The sequence below is a fragment of the Sabethes cyaneus genome, chromosome 3 (genome assembly GCF_943734655.1).
Source record: "Sabethes cyaneus chromosome 3, idSabCyanKW18_F2, whole genome shotgun sequence".
Lineage (NCBI taxonomy): Eukaryota > Metazoa > Arthropoda > Insecta > Diptera > Culicidae > Sabethes > Sabethes cyaneus.
The window spans coordinates 199,338,761-199,366,421 of record NC_071355.1 but is presented as its reverse complement, the minus strand read 5'-3'; the positions used below and the strand labels follow the sequence as shown (position 1 = coordinate 199,366,421).

Below are 27,661 nucleotides of genomic sequence, written 5' to 3'. Positions count from 1 at the left end.
AAGATTGTCTCTTATCGATAACTGACCCTGATTCTATGAAACCATGACACGCCACAGCTCTACAGATTCAGCTCTAAACTTCCCCTTTCCCAACCGCACTTTGTTTGATCTTGGCACTAGCCAGTATGCACCAACCACCCGACCCGCACAGTCAGTCACAAACCCGAGACACTAGCCTGGACGATAAATGAGCTTATCATCAATCATATTTAGCGGTAACCGATTTTGTATAACTTTTGTTCACTTTTCTCCGTTCTTTTTTGCAGACTGCATCGCCCGCACCATAAGCATCACAAAACGCAAGAGCAGCAGGAGCCCTTACAACTCCATCTGGACTAGCTCAACCGCGGAACTGGCAGAACCTTAACCGATAGTAAAAATCTACGTAAAAGAGTGCGCAAAAACACAGCTTCCGAAAAGCCACAACGAATGAGGGCGGAACATTTCAATTACGTTCACATGAGATCTTGCAACGATCTCAGCTAGTTTACTCGAGATTTTTTGAGATAGTTTTGTTGTTAGTTTATAGTGTTAAGTTTGGTTATCATCAGTGTTGACTAGTGGATAAAGTTGAGCCGAATGAAAATGTTACACAATCTAGGATTTCTGCTTTCGACGCTCCTGCTCATCGTGCGTACCGCGGTGGCTCAGTGTCCCTGGCAACGAGAGGTGCCCGATTTGCAAACGTCCTGTCTTTGTGCCTACAATCTCGGACAGGAGCTGTCTGTGCAATGTGATCAAGTAAGTAGTGCCCTCAATCCTCAATGCAACGATCCACAGTTCAATTCTATTTCTTTCCTATAGGTCGATTTTCCAATATTAGTGGAAGCCTTAGATAAGTATGCACGATCGACAGCTCTCGATCTGTTGTATGTCAATAATTCCACCATCGAAAGATTGGAGGCAAATATTTTCGAAAACCTAAAGTTGTTCAACGTGCAGCTAAGCAGCTGCGAGATCCGAAGGATCGACGATATGGCCTTCAAAGGCCAGGAAAATATCCTGAAAAACTTAAACCTGCAGGATAATCTGCTGGAGGAGGTTCCGATACGAGCGCTGAAAATTCTGAACATTCTAAATCTGCTAGATCTGTCTAAAAACCGAATTCATGCCATTCCAAACGATGCCTTTAACGGCCTAGCCAAACTATCTACGCTTAAGCTGAGTGACAACAATGTCACCCTGGCATCCTTTGCCTTCCGAGGTCTAGAGAGCAGCCTGAAAAATCTGAACCTCAAAGGTACGAAACAGAAAAGAGTTCCGGAGGCTGTTCGCGGTCTGAGGATGCTCGCATTTCTGGATCTATCCCAGAACGGCATCCGAGAACTGCCCGGATCGTCTGGCATGCGTACCTTCGAAGGTCTGGATTCTCTTACGGCACTGAACCTGGAGCGAAATCTGATCCAGAGTCTCGGAGAGACTGCCTTTTCCGGTGTTCGAAAAACGCTCAGTTCGTTGAGCTTGCTAAACAATCTGCTGGCGGAGTTCCCAGTCGGTGCTATCCACTCGCTACGTGAGCTGCGAGTCTTGGACATTGGTTTCAACCTGCTAACTGCCTTGCCGGAGACAGCATTTCGCGGCAATCCGGCCGTCACTTTGCTAGCCCTCGATGGCAATCCACTTCCAACTGTGCCTGAAAAAGCCCTGCTACATCTGAATCGAACTTTGCGGGGACTATCGCTCGGCGGTAGGTTCCTGCACTGTGACTGTAAGCTACGTTGGGTAGCCGAGTGGATTCGTAATGGCGATCTACAAGTATGTTAAAAATTGGGGTTTCTTTTGTTTCAGCACTTTTTATAATCTATTATTCTAGGTAACATCCCGTGAACGCAACCCACAATTCTGCGGATCTCCGAATCGCTTTCGCGATCGAGGTTTCTATTCTATACAGCCGGAGGAACTCTCCTGTCCGGATGCCGAAGTCAGTCTTGATGGACCCGTAGGAATCGTTGAATCCTTGGTGCCAAAAACGACAACCACTCCTCGAGTAACAACGACTCTCACCACACTTCCACCAACGACTTCAGTTGGAACAACGAACGCTACGACCAGCGGAACGACTGCACTTTCAACGATCTCACCGACAACCAATGCCGTACCTTCATCTTCATCGCAAGAAACTCCGGCGACGAATTCAACCACCGACAGCACTACGGTGCTGACAACGACAACGCATTCAACGACTAAACAAAGCACAGCGGCTACCACCAAGGCAAGTGTGACGAAAAACTGGCGCAACAACAACAACTCACCTCCGCACAAGCAAAGGCCTCCCCTGGTGCTAGGATTCCCACCGCAACGTGGCACTCAGATCGATGACTCCAAAGAGGTGCAAGTTAAAAACGCTTTCAGGTAAGGTCTCAGAGGTCTCCGGTACAATTCAATGAGGTTCTAACCCCTTCTTCGCCTTCGACAGCTCCCGACAGGACAGCTCGGTCATCATTCAGTGGGACTCGGACACCGCCAACATTCTAGGCTTCCGTGTTGTTTATCGCCTGTTCGGCGATAAGAGCTTCAAACAAGGACCACCCCTAGAAGCCAGCGAGCGGGAGTTCAAAATCAAAAACGTCCCAGCGGCCGAGTGCTTCATCGTGTGTGTCGTATCCCTGGAGGAGATCAGCGTTACGCCGGAGAATGTGCCTTACAGCCAGTGCCGCGAGGTGAGGACGGTAGCCTCGCCAGCATCCAATATGGACAAAATAACGATCGCAGCCAGTGCTGCCATTTGCGGTACGATAGCGATTGCTGTCATTGTTTTCATCGCTGCTACCAGGTAGGAAGCAATCATTTCGTTAGACAATGTTAAGTCATTATCTTACCTTTCCTAAGTTGGAAATACTCTGTTCCAAAGTTGTTTTCATGCGTGATTATTATTTAATCCTTCCTCTCGTATTGCACACACTCACAAACACACCCTCAATCACCAATCAATTAATGCACGCACATTTTCCGAACACACGTGTATGCACGCGTTGCTGCTTGTTCGCTGGTTTCGCGCTTCTACAACGAAAGGATTCTTTTCAGACGACAAAGGAAACGATTGCAGTCGCTGTCGCAGCAGAAAAGTGCCCTGCCGATCGCCGGTCTGCCGGTGAACTGCTGCGGCCCCACCCCCAGCCCGAACGGACCGCTCGGATCGTTGGCCACCCTGTCCGCGTTCAACTCGCACAAGGTAAAGCGAAGCATTTTCGGTAACCGTAACAAACTAACGATCACTAAGCTTTAGGTTTGACAGTTGTGTTGTTGTGGTGTTTTTTCTGTGTTGTTGTGGCTGTAACACCCTTAGGCTTAGTGTGTAATGTTTTGTGTTTAATTAGTTATAAGGTAGAGCTAAAGAATAGTGAGTAGCTTAGAATGTGTTAATAATGACATTAAAATCGTGGAAGTTGGAACGAGTATCAGATCATGCTCAGTTTCAAGAAGGAGGATACTTTTTAATATGGCACTTTTAATTTTTTTTTTCTATATTTTAATTTGATCTTGAAGTTCAAAAATGAAGCTTTCTAAAACTCTTGAAATCTCTTGAAATTGAGCATATCTATTGGAAGTAAAATAGTATTAAAATAACTGTTGTTTTAGTATCGATTGTTTACGATCTGTAGATCGTGGAATACTGAAAAAAATATTCGAATTTCTAAAAAACCTGGAAGTCAACCAAGGGTTTGCAACACGAAGGAACTTGTAATATACTCAAATCTCGTTTTACGTTTATTATTGGGGGGACGTAAAAAAATCGGTCGTGAAAAAAGAGGACGTTAATTCAAATTTTGGACGTAAAACGAGAGGACGTGAATTTAAATTTTGGACGTAAAAAGAAAAGATGTTATTTCGAATTGCCTGAGATCATCTCATAATTTTTGACGACGACGTTAATTCAAATTTTGGACGTAAAACGAAAGGACGTTAAGTCAAATTGCGGACGTAAAACGAGAGGACGTAAATTCAAATTTCGGTCGTAAAAAAGTGGACGTAAAACGAAATCCCGTAAAATGAATGGACGTAAAACGAGATTCTAGTGTATTCATTCATTTGCAAATGAATTTCCAACAGAACGACTGAGCCGTTTTAATATTCAACGCTTGCATGCCATGCGTTGGAAGAAATATCAAACATATTTCATAGACCCACCTCCTGTTTTGTTGTCTTGACCATTATAATTAGGTCAGGCAAATTTATTTTTTATAATGACTGTTTACAATTTACAATCTATGAAGGGAGCGGAATAGAAAGTAATGAAACAAAGGTGTTGGTGGTATCTCAGAGACGACGAACCCTGAAGAGGAAGAAGCTTAAAATTTAAGTTTTGTGTTTTGATATAAGGTAAGACTAGGAGAGAGTGAAAAATTAGCTAAGAGAGGGTCATTGAAGCAACGCTTTAAACGCATTGAAGCAGCTACGGAAAACTTGGGCTCGAATCTGGTTATAATTAGCTCCCATTATAGCTCAGTTTCATCCGTGGATGCCCCAACTTGGGTAAAGAGTAACGTTATACAAACTTAATAAGCATTGTTTCACGTTCAGCGTTGTTCTCGCTTACCTAATTTTTCGCTCTCTCCTTTTCACGCTTTATCTCAAAAAGTAAAATTTAAATGTTTTAGAGTGACGTTTACTGAACCCTAAAAAGCAATGTTGAATTTTTGTTTTTCTGATATTTAAAAGAGAACGAAACTTTCAAAAAAAATAAGACTAATACTAAATTTGAAAATATTATTAACAGATGTCATTCATTTGACTTATTTGTGAGAAGAGTAATTAATCAATGTAACCCCATATCACGGTGCGCAAGCATACCAAAAGGCTTATTCAAAACATTAAATTTTTAAATGAATAGCGATGTTCTCCATCAGATTTGTTCATGATGAGATCAGAAGATGCCAGAACGCAGCCCTTGGATGCGTTGAACGTATACGTTCAAAAAAGATAAAATGTAAATTTTTTCGTGAATATTCTAACCACTAGGCAAGATACTTTCTATTACTATTGCATTTTACTTAGCAACAAAATGGTCGAATGTTATAGTATGTCTCATGGTGCCCGAAAGCCCTGAGATCTCGAGCAAGTAATCTGCGGGATTTTATATCAAATTATAGTTACCGGCAACTTCCCGAAAAAACGAGCGAAATATTCGAATTCGTCTGAAAATGGCAGAAGTAAGTGTTATATATTTCAGCCACACCAATATACAGTGGAGAAGGATATTCTTTCTTCAAGTAAATTACAAGCAAATATGCTACTTGAGATAGGGTGTGCGACGTTAGGCCTACGGACATTAGGCATAATGGCTGTTAGGCATAATTGATGATAGACATAATGGATGATAGGCATAATGGATGGTAGGCATAATGAACAATCAACGTAATGGACGTTTGGCATAATTTACAAAACTTAGATTTCTAATGAATCGCTCCGTTACAATACAATGAAAACCGGGATCGTCCATTTAGCATGAAGTCATTTGGCATACACATTGACATAAACATAAGGAACCATTTGGCATAATTCCGTAACAATACGAGAAATGAGGCCGCTCATTTGGCATAAATTCATTTGGCATAAAGTCGTTTGCTATAAAAACATTGATATAAACATAAGGGAGAAAAACATGTGACATAATGACCTTTTGGCATAGTTCCGGAAAAAATATTTTTGATTTTTCATATATGATTTAGGACGAAACGGTCGCAGGCTGCGAGTGTTGCCGGCGACCTACCATCGGAAGCGGCAGACCCTCCTCCCTCCCCGCATCTCTCTAGGTTTATTTAGGTTTATCGACGCCCATTGTTTCCCTAACAAAAGGCCGAAACACGAAAGACCAAACCACTACTTAACTGGATCTCGCCGAAGACAATTTTCTCGAATCATATTGATAAAAATAATGTTTTTAAGGTCAATATCAAGCTGGTTAAGCTATCATTAAAAGGGTGCAGTCCCAAGCCCCACAGAAATCACCTCTATTTTGGTGCATGCATTTTCATACGTTTACTGACTTAGTTGAATCCAAACGAGCGGCAGCAAGTAAGGATAGTGTATTCCCAAGATTTGTGTAAGTCGAAAGCCGCAAATATTTTTGATGACATTCGGCCATTGGTGATTCGGCCATCTGTGTTCCGCCAATTTCTGATTCGTGTATTGGCCATAAGATCTACTATGGCATTTGTTATTTCATCCGTTTGAGTTTCGGTCATTTGTATTTCGTCCATTGGTATTTCGACCATTCGCAAGTAATCCGACTCACTTTCTATGCAACACTTTTTTAATTTGAGGCGATTGGGCCTCTTGCAAACTAAGAGCAGATTGTCTATTATGTATTATGCCTAATGCACATTATGCCGGACGTCCGTATGCCTTATGGGCTACACCAGCTTGAGAAATCAGATTTTGCTAGAAAACTTTTTCATGAAATTTAGCTAGGTACAAAAAAAGCGTAATTTTAAACATGCCAAAATCATAGTTTTATTTCGAACGACAGAACGACAGCTGCTTTAGTGCACACAAGTCTGGATCTTGATGTAGGGAGTAATCTTCTATTGGTCACACACGTTATCAAATGGTAAAATATGCCTATGAGTTTTTCTAAGAATAAATAAATACATCGTGATTTCTTTCCATGTGGAAAATGGAAGATGTCTGGTTGGAAAGATTGACTCTAGGAATACAGTACAAATGCCGAGTTCACATTCTTTTTATACCAAAGTACTAACAATGATACTATCTAGAATTTTTTTCCTGCTGGGCTGCTGAGAAAGTATGCATACATTTTCATGAACATATGTTTCTCTTACAATATTTGTTTCATGAGCTAAGAATTTTTGAAACAAATAAGTTTTGGAAAATTAATTCTTTTCGGCCATAACCCAGAATGATAAAAACCATCATGAAATTTCTATCACTAAACGACTTTGTAGGAAGTTGTGAGAAACTTTATCCAGACTAAACTAAGGTAAAATTCAATGGAAAGAACTGAAATTCAATTCATGTTACCTCAAGTGTCCCACATGGCTTTCATTTATGACCATTGTCTGTTTATTTTATACGATAACCTATCATACTTCAAATCGGAAAGCGCTAAACAATGTTGACGATAAACAATTTGCTTTAAAACGAAGGAGGAATCAGCACAATTCTTATTTGTTTTAAAAATAATCTCAAACTAAATTACTGATTACTGCAAAGCGCAGAAGAAGAATCAATTTGTTCTTGCTTTTTCGGAAGTTACATTCTCCAAGAAGGCTTTTGACATCATTCGGGGCTTGAGAAAATTCAAAGCATGGAAAAGCAAGATGCTGCGAAAAGCATCTTTCTCCCACTCTTAACTGTAAGAATGAGAGCACAGGACGTGAAAATCAGTACTTTTCAGAAGAAAAATTTAAGTATTTTACAAGCTTCAAGTATAAAACTTGTAAACTTTGTTAAATGCATGGATATGAGGATTCAATTAATTCAATTATTTCAACCCTTTCAGAATCAAATAAAACTTGATGGATAGGTAATTCTCTTTGAGACAGGGCCACCACTGACAGGAGATCCTCAGATATTGAAGCTTTTGAACCTGATTGGTTAAAAATGATCAAAAAATGAGAGTGACACTTTTAATACTTCGAGACATTGAACCCCTCATTCGCAAAGGGGCCCGACAGTTTCCTAAAAAGGGTAAATTTTTAGCAAACCTTCAGATGTATACCGTAGGATAACACCTAAATTTGCAATTAAACAACTTACGAATGACATGGTTCTATAAAGAAGGACAGGGCTTTGAAATGGAGTAAATCTTTTTGGTGGCCTTCTTAAGTCGCCATATTGGATTTTATCAGAAAATCACGATTTTCGCCATGAGCCACCCAACGGATTAGCATTTTAAGACCACCATTGGAAAGCTGAGAAAAAATGCTACGGAATGCTTTTATCAAATTAGGCAAAAAGCCGCTTTTCTGATAAAATCTAACATGGCGACCATACCCAACTAGTACAGGGACTATAGATTGCAGAGGCGACAAGGCACTCAAAATCCGCTATATTTTAAGTCAAAGCGGAGAGTTACCTTTATTTTTAATGGTACTCTCCGCTATGATTCAATAATCAAATCCAAGATGACCGCCAAGATGGCCGTTTAAGTTTTGCCTGTCCCTGTCATTTTTTAGCCCCTTTACATCCCTTGACCCTTTAACGGGATCCATCATAAAATGATAATAAATAATAATAAATAATAAGCTAATGACTATTTTTTCATGCAAGTACTCTTCAAACAAGCTCAAGTTTTAAATTTTATGCAAAAGTAATTATCTGGACGAGTACCAGCTAAAAATGCTAAACGTTTTTTTGTCCTACGCTTTACCCAGTTATTTTTTAAAATCAAATTTATCACAAAGTTTAAATAAAGCTTGTAAATTGAAACAGACAATTTTTTAGGTCAATAAGGCCATTACAAATATTTTATAAAGTTTTTGTCCTTCCGGTGTTGGGTCACTGAAGGGGGGGGGGGGTGAAAAAAACAAAGAGATGTTTTTAATCGAGCAAAAAAAAATATTGATTTTAGGCATTTTTACTTAAAGTTTAAACGTGAAAACCAAATCTATTCTTGCTTTTAATATATACATAATTTGTCCATGTAAAAAGTCTACGAAAAAAGACAAAAACGAAAGAAAAAATTTTCGGACGATTTTCGGAAATTCCGTTGTTTGAATTTCCATTTCTGTTTCGTGCTAGAAGCATTAACTCAACTCGTACACTCATTTTTCGAGTTTTTCAGGCTGTAGAACCCAAAGACAATTGATTTTGCGAAAAAAAATTAACTTATGTCATACAAATTATTTTTTGCCCCCCGATTTTTCAAGCCAATTTCCAAAGGGGGGTAACAAAAACTTTTGAAATTATTTGCAATGGCCTAATTTAATTTTAGACGCCAAAATTTTCCAATTTTTTGCTGGATTTTCTTCAAAAATAAAACTGGCGAAAATTCCCGAAATATTTTTTTTTGCAAATAATCTAAACTCTGATTTTTGACAAATGATAAATGTTGAACGTATCGTCAGATTGTTTTGCAAAATTGATGCCAAACTGTCAAGAAATCTGTTCTGAACACATTTGTCATATTTTTCATTCGAAATAAATTTCGCATGTGGCTTTGAAGCTCCAAAAACGAAGGTCATTTACAGACCTACAGCCCGTTAGAGGACTAACATTGCAAGAAATAAACATAAATTACAGAAATTAAGCCTTAAGTATTAGGAAATTTAGTTTATTAGTCAAAACAATTACGTCAGAGTAACAAACTTTTGATTTCGTGGTGATATTATACATTGAAAAATGAAATTACCTCTTTTTCAATATGAACATGAAAAAGTTTTTGTTAGCAACACTTTTTTCGTTTAATTCTGTACTTCTTGCGATGAATGAAAAATTTGTAGGTAACATTGTTATCTATCTTGAAAAAAAAATTGCATCAATTTTTGCGGTGACCAATTTTGGTAAATCAACTTTCAGTTTTAAAAATCATTTTCAGTGTAGAATCTTTGTGTATAATTGATTATTAAAAAAAAATTCGACTACATACTCTGATAGCGCCAAAAATTACATAACAATTTAATAAGCATAAAATAAAACAAAAACCACCTGTAACAACACTACCTTCTGTTTAACGAATCTGGGAAGTAGCCTTTACCCGGAGGATTAAATACAGGTAACTCTCCGCTTTGATTCAAAATTTAGCGGATTTTGAGTGCCTGGTAGCCTATGTAGTCCACTGTCTCTGTAGGAACAAATACCGGCCAATTCACGGCAAGTCAAAAGCAGCCGCGATAGTCAGGAATAGAACGACCAGCACCGGTATAAAATAATTAAATATTTCTTGGAATGCGCGACCCAGTTGCTCCAAGTGTGCGCGCAAAGAAATTGAAATTAAACAAAACCTCAATAAAAGTGCTTCCTCCGCGTGCCTTGTAATTCGGAGGACAAAATAAACATATGAATATTCTCGTGTGGCTTGCATCGACGCTAAAGGATTGCTGCTCGCGAGACCGATGTCTCGGAGCGCGCGCACAATAAGCGAACAGAGCGCGAGCGCTGCTCTCTGGTATGCCAAATTTTGTTTACAGCCAAAGTACTCAACACAAGGGATGGAATTTGGCTATCCCCAGAATAGGAGAAAGCGATTCTCACTAGGAGAAATCCCCTAAGACTAGACCAGGAGGGGAAAACTTCCTTTCATGTTAGTCTAGCTTAAGAACCAATGTTTGCAGTAGAATAAACGAGGCTCTGAGGAGTCGTAGGTCGATTGTCCACCCTTTAGGTTGACAGGGTATAAAGATAATCCAGTTTTTTCTTTTCACTTAGCTTAAGTCTGAAGGGGGCATACCCCATTCCAAAGGGATTTTCATCACCGAATACAAACGATAAAATTTTTGATATTTTGAATAACTTCTTATGCACGACACGTATTTCGTACGATCTACAATGGATATTCATATGAATGCACGACTTTCTGATACGTAGCTTTCAAGTACCAAAGGTTCACTCAAAACCGGCAACTGCAAAAAACTTCAATTTATGATCGGTAAGAATGTTTTGTGACGAATCGGCACAACAAATTTACATAGTAAAATCAGCAAACTGTTTCGCAATCGTCCGTTTCGATGGAGTCCAGAGATATTTTTTCCAACCGATAATATAAAGTGTACTTGTAACATTTCAATTTGTTTATCCTGACAGAAAAATAAATAAACAGCATCAGAATTATCCGGAAAAGGTTCTACTAGCTGCCTTTCCCTTACTTGGCAGCAGTAATGTGAACCTATATTGTGTTTAATTTATTTTTCGAATAAATTTCGATTTTAACCGGGAGCATAAAAATCACAAACATTTCAGTAGCCATAGAGTAAATAAAAGTAAAAAAAAATGGAAACTTGCACCGTTGCTGATTTACGAGTGGAGGAGCACACTTCGGTAAGCACATTCAAGCTGCAAACACCGAACTGCTGACAGGAATTTCCGCGTAGCCGGTGTAAATTAGATTAACTATTCTGTTACTCAGCAGAGAGGTATAAAAAAGTTTTACGCGGCCAGCAAACCAAAAAAAAACGAAAGAATAATTTTCGACTTTTCATTCGAAGCGTGCTGAAACTTTATTTACTTCGGTATCCCGAGGTTATGCTGCTGGTAAATGAATGCACCGAAAGAATTCAAACCCTTGCAGGAAATGTTCTACAACTGCAGTTGGGATGAAAACTATCATGATAGTGCCAGAAAACATTTTTTACGGTGTACAATGTGCGCCTTGATGAAACCCTAATTCATACACACTGCCCTGAAGGGAAACCGGTTGCGAAATCCTGGTTGACTTCCGGACTATAGACCGCCGGAATAAGGACGTGTAATTGCGCGCACGAGACTTGTATGCTTAATCCTGTTGTACAGTAGCCTGAAAATAGAGCAACTTTGACTGAAGGGAGAGTAAAAAGCGAAGCAAAAGTAAAACCACGAATCCCACTAGTTACTCGGTGCGGGATGTGACTGTGAAAACAACCGTAAAGTAGGAGTTTTAGCGTTAAATAAATTAAAATAAACTAGCACTGTGTATCATAGTTTTGTGCAGACGAGGAAGTTCATGCGTTAAATGCGATTATATATATCAAAGTCGGAACTATGCTTGTTAGCTTTCTATAGCAACAACCGCGGACTTCCTTCAAATGCAACTAGAGTAGTTAGTAGTGATTTATTTACTGTCAAACTAAACAATCGAATTAACAACTAATTTTTGATGTACGTGCATGCCAAAGATAACGAAGCGTAGCTAATAGTACCACTCACAATTTGCTTTAGTAACCATTTGTTGCACTAAATAAAACAAGACAAGTTCAAAATCAAGATCAAACCATATTCCACCCTTGAGTACGTTGCATGCAAAGAAAGAAACGCCTTCCTTTCTGATCCGCTCAATGAACTAGTCTCATTCAGTTGGCGCGAGCCAACCGGAACAATTTCCCTTTCGAAGTCGGAAACGTGTACCTCAGCTCAGACCACCTTGGGGGTAGGCTGCGTGTAAGAGTTTCAAATGTAATCGTGATGATTGCCCGTTACATTTTCCCTAACTGCATATGCGTGTTGATTTGGGTACGGTTTTTGCATCTTCGTGCCCACAGACAACGCTGCACTCGTATTTACACTCTAATTATTATTCTAATTTTCTTCCCTTTCCCCCATTCCGATTGGCATGAATTTTGCACAAAACTGAGCGAGCGAACCAATTCGTGCCGGTACAAAGTTTCGCTTACAGAATCGTTATTGAGCCTATGGATCAGGAAGGAAGCGCACTTGAAGTTTCGAAAATACTTCGCCTTTTCTATGCATGCCACCATCAGAATCATAAAACATACACTAAACCATTCAGCTGTAATTAATTTCACAAGCCGTTGAAGTCAAATTCAAAAAGCTTACAATTAACCAGTCTAAACAGCATGGCAACTATTCAGGATAGGCCGCACAAAAGATTTCCCCAATTATTTTCAACGCCGAGTTTTCCTCACAATATACACACACACATACACCCGTGGTAATGCTAATGAAAAACAGCCATAAACAAAAAGCGTCGATGAAAGGGTTGGCCAACTTTTCCGTTTCCTTGTGTGCACCGGTAACGAAAGTGCACCGCTAAAGTCTAAATTGTGTATAGAATACTGAGTTTGTAGCAAGTCACCAACAGACCCGCTCACATATCGTTGCAAATGTAATAGAGTCGTTAGCTTATCATGTTTATTGCACTTAATTATCTGGAAAACTAAGTTCACCACGAGGCAACCAGCCGGAGTTCGTCTACTCACAATATTAGGGGGAAACATTCAGGTTAAAACCAGGCATCCTTTCAGAGTAGAAAAATTGAGGAAAATAAGTTTCTCTTGGCAACATGTAGGATAAAATGCTATAAAGGACGGTAAGCCGTACTTGGGTGGAGGACACTTCCCTACCGGGAAACGCAGACTAACAAATTGCACTGCATTTGGTGATGGTTGAGTGGTGATGACAAGACGAACTTACAAACTGGTGGCAGCGGAAGTGGTTATTCTCGGCTGTCATGACAGCTGCCAGCACCTAATTTATCGCACCACTAGAAAGTGCATCTCATGCCATAACCAACTTCTCTTCCGCCCTTCTTTGCCTACTGGGAACTGCGGCTTGGGAATGTGACACACACAGGATTGGGATCAAGTATCTGCGTACAGTGGCCGTTCGATCCCGCGGCCGCGGATCTATCCGATGGAGAACCAAGCTATTCCGGACGATCTGCGCAGTCACGTTTCGCACTTTTCCGCCGTCGGCGGCAAAGTAGGCAAGGCTCGGTCCATTGCCGACGGACAGTCGCACCACAGTTTCTCTAACCACTCGCAACGGGGCTATCTCGGATCGGCGTTCCCTAGCAATCTGGTGAACTCTCGGCCAGGTTGGTTTCCAAAATAGCCTTGCCCACCCCTTGCGGAACCGAATACCATAACGATTAATTTAAGAAATTCTTACAGAACTCAGACAATCACGTCAATCGCTGGCGGCCGCTTCGGAGCGAATGTCGAGAGCATCCTACGCCGGGTCCATCGTTGGTCCGGCACACAGTATAGCGTCCAGCACGCGGCGCACCAGACCGCGATCGCGCTCCCGCGAGCAGCTCAACGGAACGCACGTCCACTCGCACCCGCATCGTCCCGGAAGTCGGTAAGTTTTGCGTTTGAAGAACTGTAGCCAGTAACTTACGATAATTTAGAAAACGATCAAGTTTATGCTTGAAGAAGGCCAAAATTTGGTATAAATGGAGAAAAATAATCTGTTAATTTGATAATTGTCGGATAACAATATGGTCACAAAATTTTCTGCTTTAAGGGGAATTTGCTGTTGAAAAATTATAAAAATCAACTTTTTCATTTCACATTTTGATTTTAAAGACATTTTCATTTATGTAGATACCAGTTTTATAACGATCTTATCAGGGAAAGTGTACAAAAAACGGAGGAAGATGTCGCTTCATGTGTTCCAGAACTTTTCTATTGAAGTTTTTTTTTGGAAAAATTGCAGACCTCAAATGCTTGCGTGGTTTGACGCTATCAGTCTAATTTTTTTTTACTTGACATAATGATTCTTGTAGGTAAAAAGTAAAAAAATTAATCAGGGGGTCAATCCCGATGTAGTGGTTAGCATTCATGCCTCTCACGCCGAGGACCCGGGTTCAAAACCCAACCTCGCAGAAGTCACGAATGGTCCAAGCTGTTAAAATTACTATAATCAAACAAAAAAAGTAAAAATCTGCATCCAGTACAGAAACTACAATTCTAAACTGGAAAAATTATACATCGACATTCTTCAGTATTGTACTATAACGAAAAGACGTTGACGTATTGAACATTAGCAACTAGCCTAGTAAGTATGAGTGGAAATTAGTATTCAGACTCGCTGGTTTGCTTTCAACTAATAACAGCAGCGGATTTGGTAACCTGTAAAAATTATCCCCATCATTCGGAATTCAGCCGCCATGAAACAGACTGACATAACGAGGCTCACTGGTTTTGTTTTAGTGAAACGATCTATTGAGATGGTTTTGCGATTTTTTTTTTCTTTAAAACGCATATTGACTATTTATTTAATTAACTTTCCGTCCTAAGACATAGACTGATGAACAAAATTTCTGATCAATTCACTTGTGGTTGTGAGCTACCGCTCTCCAATTTCTTTGGCACCGTGTACTTTCCGCCAGATCTCGCTCCCCCTGGTCTAATCATCTTGCTCGCTACGCCCCTGGTCGTCTTCCTATCAGATTTGAAACCAACACCATGTACTACCAATCGTATCCGTCTAGCTTTAGTCACCTTTTGAACACTGTGCTAGTCTGGTTCATCCACCGCCCCATACTCCGTTCTACTGTACGCCGCCAAAGATCGTTCTTAGCACTCGTCTCTCGAAAACTCCGAACACTCGCAGGTTCTCCTCAAGCATTGTCCTCGTTTTATGCCCGTAGAGAACTACCGGTCTAATGAGCGTAAAAACTACCGTTAGATTTACTAGAGATCATGCCCCGCGGGGCATGTTAATATTCGGTCGGTAAATAATACCTTGCAGCGAAGTCCGCAGTGTGATTCGAATGAACTCCCCAGATAACACAAAATCGTAATAGAAAGTTCACATTAAATCGTTTTCATGTCAATTTCACATTGGAATTGTATAATGATTAGAGTATGTCAAATCGAAGTGAACAATAAGTTGTTTTGCAGTCGTGCGTGCCTTCATATACAATTCATGACTGTGAATTATAAAGCAGTATAGACGATTGCAATATTTGATTATATCTTAATCATATATTCAGGAGTATTTAGTTGCGTGTTATAAAAACTACGCAAAATAGAATTACAAATAATTGTCAAAGTTTTCGCACGTATATCGCCTCCACTTTGGTACATATATGTTCTTATATGGCGTGAAATATAACTTTTTCGTTCAGATATGATTTCGTATATCTCAGTTGCAATCGAGATATACAAACCGGATGGTTTACTGGGTCGACAATCCACTCGAACTCCGAACACAACACTGTGTATCATCCATTGTAACATTAATCTGATTGATCAACAACCTACGGAAGTCGGTTCCGTCCATGCTTTTCCATAGCTCTTTTCGGTCGATGATATCATATGTAGCCTTGAACTCATCGAATAGTTGGTGTTTTGGAACTCTGTCTTCACACTGTCTTCTCTGTCGGCGGAAAATGATTTAGGATAACACTTTGTATGCAGCATTCAGAACGGTGATCATACGATATTTCTAAGTTCAGCTTCACACCTTTCTTGTAGATCAGGGAGATGACGTCATCCTTCCATTCCTCCGGTAGCTGTTCAGTACCTGACCAGCTTTTGCAGTCCCATTTTTATAATCGGTGCTCTGACATCATTCTTTCCAGCCGACTTATTGTACTTCAGCAGTTTGATGACCTCCTCAACTTCGCCTATCGTTGGAACTAACACCTTTGCACGTATGTCGTACCGCCGAAATTGCTTTCCCCGCTGCCATGGTTAATGGTGTCATTCAGATGTTCATCGAGATACTGCTTCTTCCTTACGATCGTCAAGACATCCCCATTCTCATCCCGACACATTTCAGCTCGTGACCCAAAGCTTTCACGGGATGCGTTTAGTTTCTGAGAGAACTTTCGCGTTTCCTGAGAATGATGCAGCTGCTCTAACTCCGTATACTGCTGTTCTTCTAGATAGCGCTTTCTGTTCTGTAAGATTTAGATTCGTTACAACTTCTTCTGTATGTACTACGCTCTGATGAATGACACTGCGCATGTTAGCTGCTCGCGCAGCATTCTCGTTATCCACTACCCTCCTGCATTCACCAACGCAGGCGCTCTAATATGATCTAAGGTCAATGATTTTTTAGAAGTGTCGCCTGACTATCAAAATATGGTCGATCTGTGTTTCTGTCTAGAACACCTCTAGGTGTACTTGTTTAAGAGTTTATGGACGAAGGTATTACGTACGCCCATGTTCATGGAGGCGGCAAAGTTGATAAGTCTTATCCCTATTCCGTTGATCAGCGAGTGTACGATGAATTCTCCAATCACCGGTTTTTATTACTCCTTTTGGACAACCTGAGCCTGGAAATCTTAGATAACAATCTTCATGTCATGGTTTGGTTAGCCGACGTATTCACACTCCAACTACGTGTAGAATTCCTTCTTGTCGACATCGGTACTTCCGAGCGATCAGCGGCTCCACGTCCATTTTAATCGCGTGGGCCCATTCCGTTGAAAATCCAACATGGTCAGCAAGGGGTTTCCAACAGCAATGATTACTACGCACCATTGAAAAAAGTTACCTGTGATTACTTTACTGAATACCTTTGATTACCATTAATTTGTGGTAGTCATGCTCCTAAAAATTAACGATGATTACCAATGATTACTGAAGATGAGCATTGATTACTATACTGATTACCATTGATTATCTAATTATTTTGGTCATTTATGGTCAGGTTCAAAAATTACGAAATCGTTGGATTTGCCCAATTTTATTATGTTCAGTGTTCTCAAACATTTCCTTGAACGGACAACTATTGTTCGCATGGATCTCAGTAAACATCATAATAAAACTTGGTTCGTTTGAAGGTATTGAGATTCATTATAACAAATCCGGGACTCTTGGTTAGCAATATTGGCCCTGATGGCTAAAAGGTTCAAACTTCCTAGCTGCCATGTTGAAAGTGTTGTGGCTGTGGGGAATCTTGCAGCTTTTGTGGCGGTGGCGGTCAGCGATGACATCTAGCAGACGTTTCACCAGTACTTCATTCGGCAGGCAGATAGACCGATAGATATTGGAAATGGACAATTTCGGATCCATTTGCTCGCCCGCCCAGACAAAGTTTATTAAAGGCTTGAATGCAGAAGAGTACGTGGAGCAACGTTAACGTATGGAAAAGGCGTCCACCAAAAACCGTTATATTAATAACTGCCGATTCGGAACAGGATACCGTCGAAATTGCGAGCGTAGTAGCCGCAATTCGTAGCAAAGGGAACTTCACCATCAAAAATTGATTATCAAATTCCTAAGAAGCTCTTCGACGGGTAATCACGCTGTCCTTATCTACTGGAGATACGACCGGACTAGTGCTAGGTATGCTTTGGGAACCCGGGGAAGACAAGCTCACCTACACAGTTCATTTGGATCTAGAAACTACTTTTACTACCAACCGGAACATTCTTCGGAACATTTTTGATCCGATATCGTAACTCCTTATCCACGACAAACTGATAGTTCAGGAAACGTGGCGAGAACAACTGCAATGGGTTGAGGAAGTCGCCGGCAGAGTTCTAGAAAGTTGGCTGAAGTGGATTGCTCTGCTGAAAGGACTTGATTAGGTCCGTACGGTAGATCGACCGTACTTCCCCGGTAGATCCCCGTACTTCCGACGCAGCGTGGGATGAAACCCAAATCTAGGTGGACAAAAGTAGTTACGCTAAAACCGTTGGTCCAAGGTATATAGTATGTTCGGAAAAAATTTGTTATTTTAAGATAAAAGGTTTTTCAGCTCGAAAAAAAACCAGAGCCACTTTCATAAGCTGAACACAGATAATTAAGATAAAAACTAGCATTTAGACTTATTTTCGCTTTTTTAATACATTCTATTTACGTACAATTGTGATTTTGCAAAGTAAAACGATAATTTTTACTTCAATATTCAATACGGTCTAGCAAAAAAGGGCCGACCTGGACCGATGTGATCTCAATTAATTTCGGAGGCCAATATATTACAAAATATCTATAAAAAATTTGATTTGCTGCTTTTGAGCAGTTTTTACATTATTGACATTTGAAAAAACCATATTTTATTTAGAAAATATGCCTGTAGCTTCGGAACCCAAGGAGATAGCAACTTGATTCCTTCAAACAAAATGTGCGTTTTCCATGCGTGTGAAAGTGCTCAGAAGGCATGATTTGTGAGAAATAAACACGAAAGAACATATAAAGAAAAAACGGAGTTTTTAGGTCCACCCCGACTAAAAACATTAAATAGCTCCATGCCTTCAACCATAAGAGACAGAACTTTCATTTCTTTAGCAAAGTTACTTAAAATTTAATGTTCTTGAACCTTGCTGAACATTTTATTCAACTAACCTGAGCCATAAAAAAGTTTATATTTTGCACTCGCTTATTATGATGGTCACCCTAATGTCATATACACCAAAAAATGCGGAAGTTAAAATAACAAATTTACTCCGAACATACTATATACCTTGGACTAACGGTTTTAGCGTAATTACTTTTGTCCACCTAGATTTGGGTTTTATCCCACAGTGCGACGCCTACGTGGCGTATTTCAGAGAAGTGATTCGGGAACAGCTGCCGTATGTGCTACTGGCGACGAGGCTACCGGAAACTGTTTATGAAAGCCACTCTCTGACTATAAAACGAAAATTATTATGGGCTGATTCGATAACTAAACTATATTGGATTATTGTGGACTGATTCGATGACTATGCTGGCCTGGATCAAATACAACCACCGAAGATTTCGGCAGTACGTCGCCTTTAGAGTGGGGAAAATACTATCGAAAACTAACGTTGCCGAGTGGAACTACGTACCGTCGAAGAAGAACGCTGCAGACTAAGCGACAAAGTGAGGCATGGCTCCCCGTTTGGAGTTGGATACCTCATGGTTCCAGGATTCAGATTTCCTCCATCTTATGAAAGAAAAGTGGCCGAAAGTATCACCGAAGGGGACAGAGGTAAGTGCCGAAGAACTACGATTCAGTATGGTGCACCAAGAGATCGCCAGAAAGCAATTGAAAGGCTTCAGCAGGGTTTTAAAGTGGGAACGCTTGTTAAAATGTGTGGGCTATGTTAAACCCGTTCTCTCCAACCCGCTAGTCCTGTCGCGGTTCATCGCTCATCGAGCGACACCATGTGAGATTTGCATCGACAATGGCACGAATTTCCACTATAGGTACTAGCCGTGAGAGGCGGGCAGAAACTCAAGACTCACCGAAGTCTGAAATCAGAATTTGACCGAAACGTTCACCAATGCGAACACTCAGTTGGTATTCAACCCATCTTCAGCTCCACACTTCGGAGGAAGTTGGAAGCGACTAGTGCGGAGTGTCAAAACAGCGCTCAACAGCCTGTCTAGCTTACGGAAACTAAACAACGAGGGGCAATCGACGACGTAGAAGCAGACTCCGTCGTGAACTTAAGATCTTTAACGTTCATCTCAGTTCAACCTAGTGATAACCTCTAACCACTGCATGTTTTAGAGCTCTAATGGAGTGGTTCAAACCCCGAAGGCGTTAACAGAAGCCGATAGAACAGCGAGAACAAATTGAGATGAAAGAGTGTGTCAAGCTCAACTGGATTACTACGCCGACCGGTTTCGAAGTTGGCGATGCAAACAAATGGGAATGCGGAACCGGTAGTTCGACGTTACGGGTCGGGGGATGTTGAGGAGACGCTGTAAACGACGCAGTAACCGCGTTCGACCGACGTAGCATCTCTGGAAATATCTTCTGTAACAGGTTGACCGATGGATGGGATAGGGAATTTAAACAAACGATAAAAGACTAAGAAAATGTCAAAACGAGATGAAAATAGAATCATTATACGGCCTTCCAGCTTCAGCAACACCAAGATAGATAACATCAACGCCTTTCTCTAGATATCTCCCGATAGAAATCCAACACTATGAATGAATTTCTACAAGTGCACTGTTCGGAGAATTTGTTTGCGTGAAGGTTATTATCGTTCATTTCGTGCCAGCAAGCGACCAGAACGTTTGCAGAAATAGAACACAGTGGCCAAAAGTTGCACTCGGAAGTTGTACAACAAGCTTCTGACGCAGCATCAGCGATGGTTCCTTATTGACAGCGAAACAATGATTTTGAGCAACTTCCCCGGGCAAAAGTTATAAATGCCTTCGGCTCGAGGCACTTTTCCCAGCAAATTTAGGATTGATTTTGCAGATAAATTTGCTAACAAGCTCATGATCTGGCAAGGGATCTGGATTTGCGAACAGAAAACCAAGATTTTCGTTACAAATTTGACTATGAATTTGAAGATTTATACGGAAGAGTGCCTGAAAAAACGCATTTAGCCGTATATCAAAGTATACAATTGAAGTTTTGGCAGTCATGAACACGGGGAGGATTTAGTCGGGACTCGGGAATTTCGTTACTTGCTCGACATCAGCATTTCTATAATAGCTGCGTGCTACAATGACTTCCGATCATTACTGTTCATAACAAAATGCAAAATCGTTAGAGAATTGATGACAAATTATGTGTAGAAATTTATAGAATCAAAATGTGGAATGAAGAAAGAATTTTGTTTCTAACTACTTGACGGCGAACTCCCCTAGAAGAGATTTTAAAATGGATGTGTTTCTTCTAAATTCTTCAAACGAACAGTTTCTCTAATCAGACCAGCCCCATGAAATATAATGTATGCTTTATTTTGTGAGAGAATATGTTAATTAGATACGATATAAAATTTTAAATTACTTTTGATTAAAATATGCTATCTTTTCTAATCCACCTTCCACAGCTACTCCACGGCCGGCTCGACGCACACCCTCAACAACTACTGTGACACCTCGGACAACTGGACCGACCACGATATGGACATCTACATGACCCGCAATCCGACAGCGCGGAACGGCGGCATGGTGCCATTATGAGAGTCGCTAATTCACGACACCTCCTGATACCGCGACGATCTGATGATGATGATGCTGCCTGACGACCGATCGGTTCGACCCCACGCCCCGGAACGATTCTGACAGCGACCGCCACCGGCGGAAGCAACGCTGGATCCCGCTTCAGCACTGGAGCTGGATCCTCGCCGGTGGTGTCGGTGCGAAAACGAACCGGACGTCCTGGAACAGTACTACCAACATCAGCAGCACGGCGAACCGCCACCGGATTATGAATCCGACGAACCGACGCAGGAGTCGAGTGGCGGTGGCGACGGCGGTGGTGGCCCAGCGGTGCTGATGGTGGAGCTGAACAACAGGTCGTCTGTGTACTGCGCTGGTGGTAGCCAGATTAGTTCTATTTTCGCAGGTGAAATTCAATCCGGTCACGAAACCAGCTTCGTCGAGTGGGAAAACTACCGGAATCGATTGAAGGAAAATCTACAATACTAGAAGGGTCGAACCGATTGCATGTGGGGCGGGTCTCGAAAAGTGTGAATTTGGTTGTCCCTGCTTCAGTTTTCTTATATGTAGTGCAAATTGAATTTTGGGACGTTGTGTTGGAAGCCAAAGAATTCCGACATGTTATGGGATAGAGAAGAGAAAGCTCGTGTGCATATATAGAGTATATTTTTATTGCAATTTTTACATTTAGCTTAGCGATCGGGGAATAACAGAGTACTCTTTATGTAGGAAATGCTAGGAAAGATAAAAAGTGAGAGTCACCGGGGAGTCAGAAGGATGTGGTTATTTATCCCGTTTGCTTCCTTTTTGGCACCTACACCTGGGATATGTTGTTCAATTCTCGTTCGAAATGAGTTCGGAACGTGCCGGTTTCAACATCATCATCTGCGTGATGAAGAAAATGTGTATTTTATAGCTTTTAGAGGAATTTTTATAGTCGTTTAGATAAAATATGCCAATCTAGTGAGGGTTGAATGATGGATGAATAGATGGACGAACGGATAGATATGTGTATGAGTCGATGTTTTTTTTTCTTCCGTTTCACCAGCAAACAAGCGCGAAACTCGACGGAAATCAACCATGCGTTAATATATTCCCACCAACGAAAGGAGCAAACCTACTTTAAACCCACCCAATCCTTTAAACAAGCATTATTTGCCGTGTCAAATGACGGCTGCTCTACCGGTATGTATTGATTTATGAAACCTACGATGAGAATGTCAAATTTACAAAAAAAAAACAACATATCACAGCGATCGAGTCTATAAAGTTGCGATTCAAAATAAGAGCAAAATTAAAATAACGCGAGCATCACATTTTTTACACAATATTAACAAATGAAAAAAGCGATATAAAATACCGCAAACATGACAATCCCCACAGACCGCTCCCGGGGGAAATACTGTAAATATCAATTAAGTTTAGGTAATCCAGCATGAATTGGCCAGCGCAGTTAGCAAAATGGAACCGGAATGGAAGGGAAAAAAAGTTCTGCCAGCGACGACATGTTTCCATGCGCACCACAGGCGCAGCACAATACACACCCATAAACACACAGCAGCCGAGCATATGCAACGGCTCCGGCAGCATACGTTCATGCATATTAAACTACACTAATAAATAAATTAAACGCACCAAATACGGCATGGCAAACCAGAGACCGGGTTATTGAATCCGGCCGGTATTTGTTCCGGGAATGCAATATCCGTGAATTGAAAATAAAATAAAAATCAAATAACTGCATACAAAATTGTCGACAGGATGTGGCGCCTTACGGTAATCGTGTTTTGTTGCGATCTAAATTTTACCTTTGAGAGTTCCCAACAGAGCGTCGAGATTATTTGTGCGCTTTGCAAATAGTCGCAAAAATATGACATGCGGATCGGCGTGGCATCGACCGACCGAATCACCAACCGTTGATGATTGAAACAATACTTCGAAACTGCACACATTGATTAAATTTTTATACCCCGAATAAAAGTATCGGAAAACGAGTTGAACCATGCGTTATGATCTGTATTCACGATTGCGGATAATTTCACATTAATTATGATTCGCTGTCCATTCTGACAGGGGACTTTATTGTACCCATGAATGCACCAATTATTATTTTCCCAATCCATAAAACTTTGCATGCGGGATTTTATGGATCATTTTCACTCTATGCTTTGATCGTCTGTTAAAGCTTTCTTATAGAGTGTTTTGTTTAAAAGCGCAAAATAACTCAACTATCGGCCAGGCTGACTATCCTTCTGGTGTGTGGTCAATAAATGTTTTTACTCCATTCAATCAACAAACGACCAGCAGTAGCAGCATTTAATTATTGTCGTAAACGCAGACAACGGCTGTGGTCTGTTGTAGTGCATAAACAATTCCACCAATGAAACATATTTTGATGGGTCGTTAAGAAAAATATCGGATTATATGTGGCTTGAAATTTTTCATTTGCAAAAACATTGAAAACATTTGTTTACTTGTGTTTACAAGGTGTGAAAAGACCCCAACCTTTTAATATTCTTTTTGAAAAGTTGAGGCAATTTCAAAAACTAAGCTTTGAGATCTAAAATATCAGTCAACAGCAAGAAAATTGACTAACACTGCCATTCATGAATGGTTTTGAAGAGTAGAAAACTGAGAAAGACAAACACTGTCAGCAGTTCAGTAGTCATGTCCATCGACTGACAGATGAAAAACAATACTACCTGGGGTAAAATTGTATGCGTTGAATGCGTTTTATATTCACCTTCATATAGGGCTGTCAATTTTTTCGGTCACTGATATAAACTAGGAATAACTTTTTTTGCTAAAAATATTAATTTCCTTGGCAAACACCATTGGTTAATAAAACACCTTGCATTTCCATCAAAACTAATTTTTTTAAAATGGTATCTCAAAATATAAACATTGAATTTTTTAAAAATTTCGGCATGGTCCTCCGGTCGTCATGAAAACACGAAAAAACAAATATTTTTAATGTTTTTGCCATTATGTGGAGCTACAATCTAACTTTTATCCGAGAAATTTATTAAAATATCTTTTATTCGGTTCAGTGGTTCAAGAGCGATAAATTTAAAAAAAAATAAGGTCAAGAATGATTATTTTTGAGGCCATCCTAAACCAGAAAGAGGCATCCAACGTGAAAAGAAACAACAAGTTTTGATCATAATCGAAGTATTTTTGTCTATCTATTTTTGGTTATTGCATTAGAATTGTAGTTTATACAAAGTTTTTGTTCAAACAAAGATTTATCACAAACCGTTTAAATGAATATGGACAGTCTCTGAAGAATGTGAATAAACAATGTTGCGATGTTGAGCGAAATTAAATCGATAGTGCGTTCCATCGTTCGTGGCTGTCAATGGATTCTGTCAATGGGTGAATTTTCTAGCTGCAATTTTTGGGAAATTTTATTGTTGCTAAAAGTTCAACTGGCATGCTAGCTAGGTTCGTTCTTTAGGTATTTACGAGCATACAACGTGCTTCACAAGGTGGTAAAGGAACAATCGCTCAATATAATTTTTAAAGAACATCCAGAAGGTATACGCCTACAGAACCGTGTGTATACGGATTTATAAATTTTAAAATTCCCTGAATTGTTATCCTAACCAATACACTGTTAGTTGAAGCAACTCATTTATGACTAAAATGGGTTACAGATCGGTTGCCACAACTGGTTTGTAACAACTGTGTTACTTTGGTATCTAGCACTTTGCTGAAGGCAAGCTAGTAATATCGGCGACTGAAGGGTCTGATCGGTTTATCAGATGGGGCTTTTTCTTAGAAAATTCCTATTGCTTCAGCTGAGAAGACCGAGTTAATGTTCGAAATTGATCCACAACTTGGGTAATAAGCATTTAAATCAACTTAAATGCTACTTAAGAACTACTTTGGCAAAACATACTCCTACTTTGCTACCAACCATCTTATAATGCTACTTCGCTGCTGATTTTCGACGAGGATTTGAATATAATTTGGAATGGCAATTTACAACAGCTATACAATCAAAAAGCTAATATAAATATACAGAAACGTGCAGTAAAAAGCCAGAAATGCCCATAAACGGTTGATTTACTGCTTATGTTAATGCTTATTGGTTACCTGGAAAATACTTCGTAGAAGTTAAATCCAACGCGTTCGTATGCCTTCGGACCGTCCGTCAATGTACCAGTGGATAAGATTGGGGCACTTTTCTTGTAAGAGTTCCATCTACAGCCACCTGACGTGCGCAATATCTTCGGTTCAATGTACCTGACCTGGGTCACTGATACATGCTTCTGGTCGGTTGTCTGTCGAAGCTGGGGTCAAGTGTATGAACCAGTTCGGTATCTACGCCGCAAGTTACCTCGACACTAAAAGTTAGCCTCAAGTCCTATATAGCTTTTAGCTTCCTTCGCTTTTTTAGTACTTTTAGCTTCCATCCACATATCGTTCAGATGAGATTTCTGGTATTTTTCTAAGGATGCTTCATCTTGTTTTGTACGATAACTTCCGGTCCAACAAAGCGCGAATGAGTCATTTTTTATCCATAATTGGCGTGCTATTCGATGAAATCTGCTGTGAGCTGGTTTGACTTACTACTGACTTACAACTTACTACTGACTTACTAGGGTAGCAGTGGGGCCGTGTGCTTTTACCCGGTGCAAATTGGAATCTAGTCTACCGGAAAAGTATATGAGCTAGATTTGGATGCTAATCTGTCTCCTTCTCCTAACTCAGAGTATGGTGACAGCGGTTAAGCAGGTTGCTTTACTTCACTTTTTCAGCAACAATCCGATTATCGAATCAGTGCCGAACTTAGGAGCCGTCTCGTCCCTAACATCCGCTGTTCTAACATCCTTGTCAACAGTGCAGATCCAACGGGTGCGAGGTACTGCCTCGAAGTCATTGCCCTCTGTCTGGTTTACTGCACTGCACCATGAGTCAAAAAGACGAAAAGTGGATTTTTTCCTAGCCTCTTCGCTTATATTTTAGCATTTCGAGTCTTCATCACTTTTGTTGTTTGTGCAAATACCCCCATAATCTGAGAGTGTCAAAAGTTAGTCATGGCTTACTATGATAATAATAAAAAAACTTTTTTGTATTAGTACCGTGAACGTACCATATACTGCGCAGTTAAGACATTTTTATGATTCTTCCGCTATTGTAAGTATTCTAGATTTAATTTAACAACGTGGATAGCAGCAACGTGTAGTGCTACGGTCTATAATATCTGGTAAAAAATATAAGAATTACAAGTCGACCAACAATTGAGTATATTTTTCGTTTTGTAAACTTATCCACGGTGCCTAATTCTGCGCACTTTCTTGCCCATGTTCTTAATTCTGCGCATATTTGCTCCTAATTCTGCGCATTTTTGGCGCTCGTAGGTTCGGACCCCGAGACACAGCACAGGATGCAAATAAAAGCAAGTTAAAGATTCTACTTGAATTTCATGCCTCTGTACCTGAGCCATTTGGGTGAGGTTGCGTATTCTTTCGCGATTTCTTCGTAGGATACATTACTGCGCAGAATTGAATAAAAAATCTGTGCCTAAATCTGCGCATTATTGCATCGCATTTTTCTAAAGGAAAGCAAAGCATGCAATCACTCTTTTTTGTCTAAAACATGACTAAAACTAATTATTCTTTCTAATTATGCTGGGTAATTTGATCATTGCAAAGAATTTCGACTATAAATTTGTTAATTTTCTAGAAGGACAATCTTAGCGTTGGTGCTAACGACGATGATTTCTGCCGCATAAAATACTTTCAGGTTCACGTTAAATTATTTCGCTCTCAAATATTATGGCCCGTTTGTGAATAATGGCGTAATATTCAACAGACATGAATAAAAAAAATAACGCAATGATCATTGTTATGCACAATGTTAAAAAATACTTATATAAAGAAAAATGCGCAGAATTAGGAGCGGTCACGGTATTTAGGGGCATGCTTTTTCAACATAGTTGTAGAAAATGTAAAAACCTGCAAACTTGCTAAAAAAATAACACTTCACTTTCTATCCGGTGCAGAACTAAAGAGCATTTTCTTAGAAAGCTCTATAAAAATAAGTTTTTCTCACTTAACTTTTGTTGGTTGCATTTTACAAGAACACAATATTCTAGGCAATTATCGAAGCACTCAAAACACACGTTTTTACAGAAGACCGCAAATCTCTTGGACCTCTCCTTACAAAGTTATCGCTTGTTTAAGCTTTATTTTTTCTTATCTTCAATGCTTCACCTTGAAGTTTAGATCAAGTACTGTAAACTTATATATGTAGGTGATCCTTGTCTACTCCTATTAGAGTACAGAAAGCATATGTTTTAATAGTTTTTTTTAATTGCTTTAATCTTTATCATGCTTTCTGTGAACGTATTGTTTTCGTTTCGCTTACAATGTTCTAGAAGGTTATGAAAGGTATAAATTTACTTGTTCTTTTGAGTTTTATAAAATGGTTTAACAGTATGCGTGTACTAAGCTTATGGCGTATGCAAAACACATAAAATATAT

The 27,661-nt window shown here is 40.0% G+C and overlaps 2 protein-coding genes across 3 annotated transcripts in view; one reads left to right on the top strand and one right to left on the bottom strand.

The window, feature by feature from the left end:
- Window positions 1–27,661, bottom strand: part of LOC128741926 (rab3 GTPase-activating protein catalytic subunit) — a 399,345-nt gene that overhangs the window by 362,886 nt on the left and 8,798 nt on the right. The window lies entirely within an intron of this gene.
- Window positions 586–21,191, top strand: LOC128741927 (vasorin). Its single transcript, XM_053838053.1, has 9 exons — window positions 586–741; window positions 805–1,755; window positions 1,814–1,925; window positions 2,028–2,352; window positions 2,417–2,773; window positions 3,025–3,172; window positions 13,186–13,429; window positions 13,506–13,695; window positions 21,059–21,191. The coding sequence occupies exons 1-9, from the start codon at window positions 586–588 to the stop codon at window positions 21,189–21,191; spliced, it is 2,616 nt and encodes an 871-aa protein (XP_053694028.1).